The sequence below is a fragment of the Ruditapes philippinarum genome, unplaced genomic scaffold, assembly GCF_026571515.1.
Source record: "Ruditapes philippinarum isolate M1 unplaced genomic scaffold, ASM2657151v2 ctg9390_1_1_1_1, whole genome shotgun sequence".
NCBI classification, from domain to species: domain Eukaryota; kingdom Metazoa; phylum Mollusca; class Bivalvia; order Venerida; family Veneridae; genus Ruditapes; species Ruditapes philippinarum.
In genome coordinates this window covers 26,826-36,603 of record NW_026859485.1, presented here as the reverse complement: position 1 = coordinate 36,603, position 9,778 = coordinate 26,826, and the positions used below count along the sequence as shown (strand labels likewise).

Below are 9,778 nucleotides of genomic sequence, written 5' to 3'. Positions count from 1 at the left end.
TTTTTTTCTTATATACTTTTGCGCTCAAAGTTTCTAAAAAAAACGGGTGCGACAATTGGCACTGTGTTCGAACCGTAGGTCCGATTCGCATGCAATTTGCACTGTTGGACTCTTTGGAGGAAGCACTAGACGGCCTGCAAGTCTCATGGCCGTAGCCCAAATACAGGGCCGGCACCAAGTCGGAATGCAATTAGGCCTATTTCGCTTCGTTTTTTTCTTATATACTTTTGCGCTCAAAGTTTCTAAAAAAAGCGGGTGCGACAATTGGCACTGTGTTCGAACCGTAGGTCCGATTCGCTTGCAATTTGCACTGTTGGACTCTTTGGAGGTAGCACTAGACGGCCTGCAAGTCTCATGGCCGTAGCCCAAATACAGGGCCGGCACCAAGTCGGAATGCAATTAGACCTATTTCGCTTCGTTTTTTTCTTATATACTTTTGCGCTCAAAGTTTCTAAAAAAAGCGGGTGCGACAATTGGCACTGTGTTCGAACCGTAGGTCCGATTCGCTTGCAATTTGCACTGTTGGACTCTTTGGAGGTAGCACTAGACGGCCTGCAAGTCTCATGGCCGTAGCCCAAATACAGGGCCGGCACCAAGTCGGAATGCAATTAGGCCTATTTCGCTTCGTTTTTTTCTTATATACTTTTGCGCTCAAAGTTTCTAAAAAAAGCGGGTGCGACAATTGGCACTGTGTTCGAACCGTAGGTCCGATTCGCTTGCAATTTGCACTGTTGGACTCTTTGGAGGAAGCACTAGACGGCCTGCAAGTCTCATGGCCGTAGCCCAAATACAGGGCCGGCACCAAGTCGGAATGCAATTAGGCCTATTTCGCTTCGTTTTTTTCTTATATACTTTTGCGCTCAAAGTTTCTAAAAAAAGCGGGTGCGACAATTGGCACTGTGTTCGAACCGTAGGTCCGATTCGCTTGCAATTTGCACTGTTGGACTCTTTGGAGGAAGCACTAGACGGCCTGCAAGTCTCATGGCCGTAGCCCAAATACAGGGCCGGCACCAAGTCGGAATGCAATTAGGCCTATTTCGCTTCGTTTTTTTCTTATATACTTTTGCGCTCAAAGTTTCTAAAAAAACAGTGCAAATTGCAAGCGAATCGGACCTACGGTTCGAACACAGTGCCAATTGTCGCACCCGCTTCTATAAGTGTCTAAATTTAAATATAGATGTATTTTTAAAGTGTTTTTTTTAAGAATTTGCCAAGTTTTATATATTTAAGACAGCATATACTACTATAAATTGAAGATTAGGGGTAATATATTTATACAGGTTCATTCATAATTTTCAGGTTTTATAAAAATAAAACTGATTTTTATTACATGTTTTTGTTACTGAATTTTATTAAGTAATTTTACCAGATTATTATTTTCGATTACTTTTTAAAACCTTTGTTAAAAAGATATGTCTGTAGTAACTTATGCAGTAGCAAAATGTAAGCTACTTTAAGTATTAACGTTCATTTTGTAATGCATATCCTGTCCTTGTTGTTTTAACTTTTTCGACATTCACAGTTTAGAAAGCAAAACAATAGCCATGGTATAATGTTTTTGATATATAATAATACAGCTTGATAAAGGCATTGATAGACTGTTTGCTTTTACACAAATGTTTAAAGTGTATAAAGCTGTATTTTTAATCAAAATATTAAGTGTAATTTTGAAACAGAAGAATCATGATAATGTATATGTGTGTATATCCCAAAATAACTATAATAAAGAAATATGTTTGTATATTTTTCATAAGAGCGAAAAGTGTATAGATTTATTAGTAAAAGTCCTACCTAAAGTGGCAGAATACTACCTTCTTCCGGCACATTTAATTCTGTTTATTCTGTTGATATTTAGTATTCATGTGTAGACATTTTATCTTGGTTTATACAGAATTTATTTTAGTTCGATTGTGTAGGAAGCTATAAGCTTATAGACACACTTTCGAATCCGTTCATGGAACCAACCAGTACTGAGCAATGAGTGTAAAGTTTCTTGCTCAAAGAAAAGCAATTTGCCCCTGACGGGGTTTGAACCCATGCGGCTAGCGATCAATAGATTACTAGCCCGAAGCGTTAACCACTCGGCCATGCCGCCATTTTATCTTATAACTGTTTCAACATTCTACCATATGATTATGTAAACACAACAATTGTTCTGAACATAAATTCTTTAAAAATAGTCCATAAGATATAATTACTTAATACTCTTTGAAAACCTTGCTCGTTTTGTTATGCGTAATATATTTATTCAGTTTATTTTTCACTGCCTTTCATATCTGTGTACCATATTTTATTCATAAGAATATTTATACTATAATTATATATTCAGTGTGATGCATGTGAAATCGTTTATGCCATTCTTTTAAAAATATTTTGTTCAACATATCTTATTTTATTTGTGTTTAAAATCATATCAAAGCTCATACCGGGATTGTTTCTTTCAAATAATTACTACGGAACGACGATTATTCTGTAACCAATCACATTATGAATTGTATTGATCACTTTATAATAAAGAAACATGCAACAAAATCAAATTAGCAGGCATTCATAAGTCAGGACTATGTAAATGTCAAGGAATACCTCAATTACATGTCTACATTGAAATACTTTTTAGGGTCGCGGTGAAATGTACACACTATATTAATTTCTTCCCATTTTGCGAAATGTTAATATATGCCATTTTCAAACACGATGTAGAGTTTGACAGCATTTCAAGTTGTTTTTCTTATATGTCTTATGTTTTAGAAGAGCAGTGAATTTCGTTTCTGTGTTGTTATTTTGTTATTTTTATTTCGTGATTTATTTTACTACTCTTTATATTTATGTACATGAAGTATGTTTGTAATGTCTGTATTATAGACAAAGTAAAGGATTGTTAAGTTTAATATCATTAGTTTAATAAATCAGAAATATATCGTATAAAAATGTCATATTCAGTTTCATTTACTCTGTGACATCATCTTGCACAACAAAGCAGACTTGCTATTATCTCACACATGTAAGTACAGCATTTTAGTACAGCATTAGGAAATACAGTAATATATCACTTTTAGCTTGTAGTTGAATGACAACTGCACAAATGACATAAGACGTGTTGTTTAATGTTATTGCGCTATACTAGAAAGAGACGGTTACTTAATATCTCATTACTATCTGGTTTCTTTAAATGTCTTTACTTACCAAAATAAACACAATACAAAGTATGCTCCAGATGTTCAGATGTTGAATTCATTAAGTTGTAAAATTGATCGAACGAAATCAAGAATGTTAAACTTGCAAATATTTACCAAAATAACTTAACTTCTAGGTTTCGTGAGCACTGCACCAGGTAGTAAATAATCAAAGAAAAGCAAATCAATTAATTTATTGGGAGTTTACTTTAGAATCTGTTATTGACCGATGAATAATGTTCAATTTCACGCAAATATTTTTATTTTTTAAAAAAAACTTGTTATCTACATCGAAACATAGAATAAATGAAACACAAAAAGAAAATTTCATAGGTAATAGTACATAGTTATGTTGAACTATTTAATACGAGGTTGGGTTAATATTTAATGCAATTTGATCATTAGATAAAGAAAAGAGCAAATATTTTACAATTTTCTATTTCAAACATTCGATATAATCTCCTACAAAAATGCCCAGTCCATTTCTAGTCTTCTTGCGAAGACCTGAAAGATGCGTTTATTTTCAGTCTAGGACAGAGGAAAAATTAATAGTGTGTCTAGTCTGGTCTGGAGAATACAGTGAATGTTTCAGGAGAGTCACCCGGTTTTCAAGGGAAAAAATTATCGTGGCTCCTTTGTGTGTAGGAGTGTTGTCATGTACAACACTAAGCCTTTGTTTCCAGTCGAAGGGCGAACTTTATTGAAGTGGTTTTCATTTTTCCTTAAGACTAAACATGTACATCTCTTCATACTTTGATGTGACAGAACAGCCTCTAGTTATTAGAATTTCACAAACGTACATGACTTTGACAATCGCTTAAAAATGTATGATCGACATATTTGGTGGCCCAAATCTTATTGTAACACTTGCGAACTGGCGTAAAATAGTTAAACCAGCTTAAAGGAGATCACTTGTGCCAAGGTATTTAAAAAATATTCAGCAGTTTTAAAGTTATTGAGCGGACACGAAAGTGACTTTCCAGATCCTTTTGATATGCCTGCGATATCGGCTATCTGGGTAAAATAAAGTACATACATTGCATCTTTATCAATGATAAGCTTGACTTTTTGCATGTTTTTATCAGTTACTATGGAGCGTTTTTTTCTTTGATTAACTCGAGCCAATTTTTGAACTTCTTCATCTATCTCGAAACGGTTGCATATGATATTTTATAGTTACACAAATAATATAAATAACACTATTAACATTTATAGCAGATTTATTTTAGTTATGCCCGAGCTTTTATGTAAAAACGTATTTCAGCACTTTTAACTTTAACCATTTTTACATGACGTTGCTCATGTCAGGTTTTTTTTAAATGTGAATAAGATTATGAATCGGTACACTACACACATGATTTTAGTATTTTTTGAACGCAGATGTTTTAAAAAATAGCATAGTTGACACACGAAGAACAATCACGAGCTTAATTAGAAAAAATAGTTTATTTTGCCCACCATCATAATTGAGTACATTCTAAAAGTCAAACGGAAAAAGCAAATGGTATATTTAAAAAATGATACTGATTCGTCTTGCTATGAAACAGATAGGCTAAGATGAAAGACTTAAATTCAGTTTAACAAAATTAAAAAAGATGGTCAACCTAACAAATGTTCAATTTCTTCATCCGTCATGAAGAGAAGTACATATATATATTGTGCATAATAAGATAATTTATAATGGACATAGGACACTATTGATGTTATTAAACAGTGTTAGTTCTCAATCAAAGAGTATACAATTTCAAATGCAATGAAGAAATGATTCAATTAGGTCGTCTACTAACGTTTCAAAGTAATCTTCATTCAATATTTATACAGTACGAGACCCCCTAAAAATAAACACATCCAAGTAAAACTCAATTTTGAATATACAGTGTCCAGACAGGAGAACTTTAAAAACGTTACATTCAGATTGTGCAGAAAGAAAACAAGTGGGTCCAATTGCTTTCTGGTTCAGTCCTTTTACCTAATATATTTACTTTATGTCCCTTAGCACCTGTTGTAATTTTGCCTGTGAACATTGTTCCATTCTTCTCAAAGTATGTATGGTCTATCATAATCTGTTGCAACACAGGTGATGAGATGCGAAACTGAATTTCGGTTTTTGAAGGCAATCTACGATTCAAAGGCTCGTGTAGCAAACATTTTTCAACGAAAGTTCCTCTATAAACAGTTGGATATTCATGATTCTTGTCCGTTACTTTTGTACATTTGAAATTATATCGCATCAAATGTGAACAACCTTCATTTGTTGTATCCAAAAAAGATTTACCAAATATGTCCAATGTATACATACCTGGTTTTCGAGGATGAACAAGAATTTTGAAAAGACCATTTTCCTGATAACAAAACGTCGCATTCTCCTGTACTTTTTGTCCATATTCAAGCATTAATCTTGAATTTATGTAAATGTCTTCATTTCCAGTACTATGCAGTGTCATCTGCAATTCATCCCTCATTTCAAAATATGCCTTTTTGTGACTGACTGGCAGCACACCTAGTTTAAAAGCTTGTGGACTATACTTCACGTTACTGCTAAACTTTTCGAGACTTATAGGTTTAGATAGCAATTGCCATTTCTGACTTTCTTCGATGTTGTTATCCATGTATGGGAAATGATCAGAAACAAATTCTTTTGGATCTGTAAGGAAGTAGAACTCATCAAATGCTTTTTTGAAATATTTTTTTTCCCATTCAACGTAGCCAGCTCCCCAAGTACAATCTAAAAGGTGCCATTTTCCTTCAAGTTGAACAGCATTCCAGGCATGATCTGTGTTTTGCTTAAAGGAAATTGGTTCAGATGGAGAATAGCCGAAACCTTTTGAGAAACCAGATATCGTCTTAACAGGAATCGCAGCATCCCTATCAAAATTAAAGTAGAACTACATGAAAATAAATCAAAGTCATAACTAGTTTAAAACATTTTTGTGTACTCCTGAATGGTTGAATAACACGTGGTTTGCCCTGTATTCTCATAATTCTTTCCAGAGATGCTAAAGACTTCTATTTGAGCAAGCTTACCTAAACAGCGTACGTTTGTTTCTAAAATAATGCAAACATAAAGTGTTTAAGTGCCGTAACGTCCATTTAAAAATCCTAATAACAGTGACGGGTTCATACTTCCAAAATGAATGCCCCTTTAGCCTCATGCTATTCTTAATTTAGATGTCTAAATGTTAAGAAAATTATTTTACATGTATTTATGATAGTTATCTAGTTTGAATTTAAGAAAATCAATACTAATCCATTCTTATTTAAACAAAGATAAACCTGCACAACAGCTCGAATGCTCTTGCATAACCCGCACAGACACTTTTACCACATGTTAACACTGATTGTCCATCACATGGCGCCATAGATGATCTTCCAAGATACCCATTGACATCATATCTGCTCAAGAATGGTGACATTAAATATAGATACTCAACAAAAATGTAGGTTCTTCATACAAATTAAAGAAAGTTATGGACAACAGGTAGATATTAGTATCTACAGTGGTAATACGTTATAGTGTGTTAACAATTATCTCAAAAGCCTTTAGGGGTACATGTATTTAGAACCTACACAATAATTAACATTTGTATCATAGTTTGGAGACCTTTCTTTTGAAAATGTGTCACATTTAAATCGTATACATTACATGTACAGTGTGTTAACTGGAGTGCAGGTATTAGTTACCCGCACTCCAGAGCATATCCATTTTTGCTGGGGTTTACTTATTGTGACGGAAGAGAAAGGGAAAGTGACAGAAATATCAGATTCAGATGCCCGTTCATTGGCTACTTTTTCCCGGGGTTTCATATTATGACAACAGGGAACGTGTTTTAATGTTTGACTGTAATACAAAAGAGAAAGAACACCAAAAGACTCGGCAATCTGATTAATACTCGGGGGCTACGCTCCCTCGTACAAATCAGATAGCCTCGTGTTTCGGTGCTCTTTCTACTACATAGAAAACGTTTTGCGGAAAATAACTTTCTATGGTATTCTACAATTAAAAAATATTAATTTTAACTAAGCAATCTTAACTGAAAATACATTTTTTGTATTCTTTTGATAACAAAAAGTATTTTAAAAATATCTTTAACGAATTGATAATAACAAACTAAGATGAAAATTGGCATGTCTGATTTTTAAGCGCTTACCTTATGTTTTCTGAAATCCAGACAAAAATCCCTCGGACAATCATTCTTGTATCTTTAGAAAAGGATGAGAAATAAGTTACCAGGTCTGTAGAATTCCGCATACCTTTAGGTGCCTATAAAAGTAAGGAGGAAATTTTTTAAAAAACATACCGTTGTGAAAGCATACAATTCTGAAACCATTTTTCCTACATAAATAACATCATCTTTGAAGCTATCTACTACTCGTACATCGCAAACGAATACATAGCACCGTTTTGTGATCAATATCTTGTTTTTCTAATTGAATGAGAAAATGGTAGAAAAAGTGTAAAATTTTACATTACAAGTTTAGAAACCATTTGTAATTATACACATCTAACTAATTTATTTTGAAATTATATTTTATTAATTAACACAACAAACCTTCCTAGCATGCTCATCTATTTTCCAGTATCCATTTTTTTCATTGTTATCTTGCTTATTGATGCTGGTATCTGTTTCAATTTCGTTTTGACTTTCAACGTTTTCCTGAACATGAACGTTATTTGATTTAGAATTTCCGCTACTGTTCTCTTTCACCTGACAAGAGATTTAGTTTACTACATTTCTTAATCAATTATACCCTTTTTAGAATGGAAAGTTAGCACTTCTTTTTCATTATACTATGGTTATATTCATGAATATATAGTGTACTCAACAATAAATGTATTAATCTTACGAATATTATATATTCGAGTGTGTTGAATTAAGAATTTACCAGTGCCAACAATGAAGTTTAGAAAAGATACTAAACATGTTAATAAATCTTGTGATCAAAGTAGAACAGTTAAAAGATAATCAACATTGTAGATATTGTAAGTCGGTACCTGAAAGATTTCAATGCCGTTTACACAATGACCATCTATATTCCTATCAAATATCTTCAACCAAACATACCGGTACATTAATCACAATAAATTTATAATGTCATAAACTGTACTAATTTAGTAGTAAAATATCATTATGAATTTGCAATTAAAATAAACCCTGAGATAATCATTGGACAAAAACAATGTAATGACAAATGCTGCTCATATTGAATACTTAAAGGTATTGATTATAAATTGATGGCACATTTTCATTTCCTTGTATTGCAACTTTTTAAAACAAAGCAACTTACCATTTCAGCATGTTGATTTATTTTCTGGTTGCCATTCGTTTCTTTAAGATTGTTTTGTCTTTTGATATTAACCGTGTCAGTTTCTTTTTCATGACTGTTTTTCTCTGGAACAAGAGCAATATCTGGCTTTGAACTTCCGCAACCCATCTCTATCACCTGATATGGAAAAAGAATAGGAAATATAAATTTTGGAATTAGTTTTCTTAGCCCAGATTTACTTCTCAACATGGATTGGTGATCATCAACTCAATTTCAATGCAGTTAGGATCGTGAATGCATTTTGTCCAATTGTATTATTATGACTTGACGTTGGAGCTCAATTTTTACAAAGTATAGTAGTATGCATTTTTCATGCAATGTCGTAATGGGGAAATTTCTTTTAGGAATATAGTGTTTACATAAATATAGCTGATGACATTACTTAAACGCTGCATGCCTCCAGATGATAGAAGAAAATCTACCCTTGTACAAATGTTTCAAAACCTCTCTTAAAATACATAAAATGACTAAAAGAAATCTAAATGTCGCTTTAAAATTATCATATTGCGACAACTTAGCTTTTCCTTCATCGGGAAACACTTTCTTTCATTTTACTACGAAATTCTTTCATAAGGATCATTTCTAGTACCACGTTGTGGCAGAGGACAATACTGGGATCCGTGATCGGTATGCACTAAAAAAAGTTTTATATCAATTTTAAGCATTATTTTGCGAAAAGTGTTGTTGCAATATAGATCATTGCTTCACATCTTACAAAATACATGTATTACCAATGCATTATCAGCATTTGTTCCACGCGATATTCCAATAGAAATCATCATTGGATCCAACCTTATTTATTTAGCCTCGTCTTCATTTTTAGTCCAAAAGTCCATATCAAATCTATATAACACAATTTATAGCCTTATTTTTATTTACAGAGTTAAAAAGGTTCATATTAAATCCATATCACATCCCATATAGCTTAGTTTATATTTCTAGAGTCCAAAAGGTTCATATCAAATCCATATCACTACCCCATTCAGCCTCGTTTTCATTTAGAGAGCCAAAATCCATATCAAATCCATCTTGTAATTGAAGTTTTGTAAAAATGGTGGTGTCAAATAAAAACTTCATTTAACACGGTTGGACATATTGGACTAGTAGACATCTGCAAATCCTATATCAGAACCGGCTGGCGCCTCGTCCATTATTGCACACAGTACAATACAATAAATCAATGTATAATAAAGTCATATTATTGGAATAAGTCTTGTCAAAATAGTCCTTATTTTTCGAGTCAAAAAGATTTCATGTTAAAAGCATATTGTACACTTTCC

The 9,778-nt window shown here is 33.0% G+C and overlaps 1 protein-coding gene across 1 annotated transcript; it reads right to left on the bottom strand.

Moving 5' to 3' along the window:
- Positions 1 to 3,975: 3,975 nt before the first annotated feature.
- LOC132756666 (kyphoscoliosis peptidase-like) lies at positions 3,976 to 7,887 on the bottom strand. The gene is made up of 4 exons (XM_060747798.1): positions 7,724 to 7,887; positions 7,322 to 7,434; positions 6,447 to 6,566; positions 3,976 to 6,038 (listed from the first exon to the last, which is right to left on the bottom strand). The coding sequence occupies exons 2-4, from the start codon at positions 7,420 to 7,422 to the stop codon at positions 5,084 to 5,086; spliced, it is 1,176 nt and encodes a 391-aa protein (XP_060603781.1). The 5' UTR covers positions 7,423 to 7,434; positions 7,724 to 7,887; the 3' UTR covers positions 3,976 to 5,083.
- Between the last annotated feature and the right edge of the window lie 1,891 nt (positions 7,888 to 9,778).

Excerpts from the sequence above, each read along its gene's own strand:
- LOC132756666 (XM_060747798.1), bottom strand. The coding sequence starts at position 7,422 with ATGCGGAATTCTACAGACCTGGTAACTTATTTCTCATCCTTTTCTAAA. Across the intron at positions 6,567-7,321 it reads TGGATTTCAGAAAACATAAG|ATATGATGTCAATGGGTATC; the intron begins GTAAGCGCTTAA and ends ATTCTTGAGCAG. Across the intron at positions 6,039-6,446 it reads GCATTCGAGCTGTTGTGCAG|GGATGCTGCGATTCCTGTTA; the intron begins GTTTATCTTTGT and ends TAATTTTGATAG.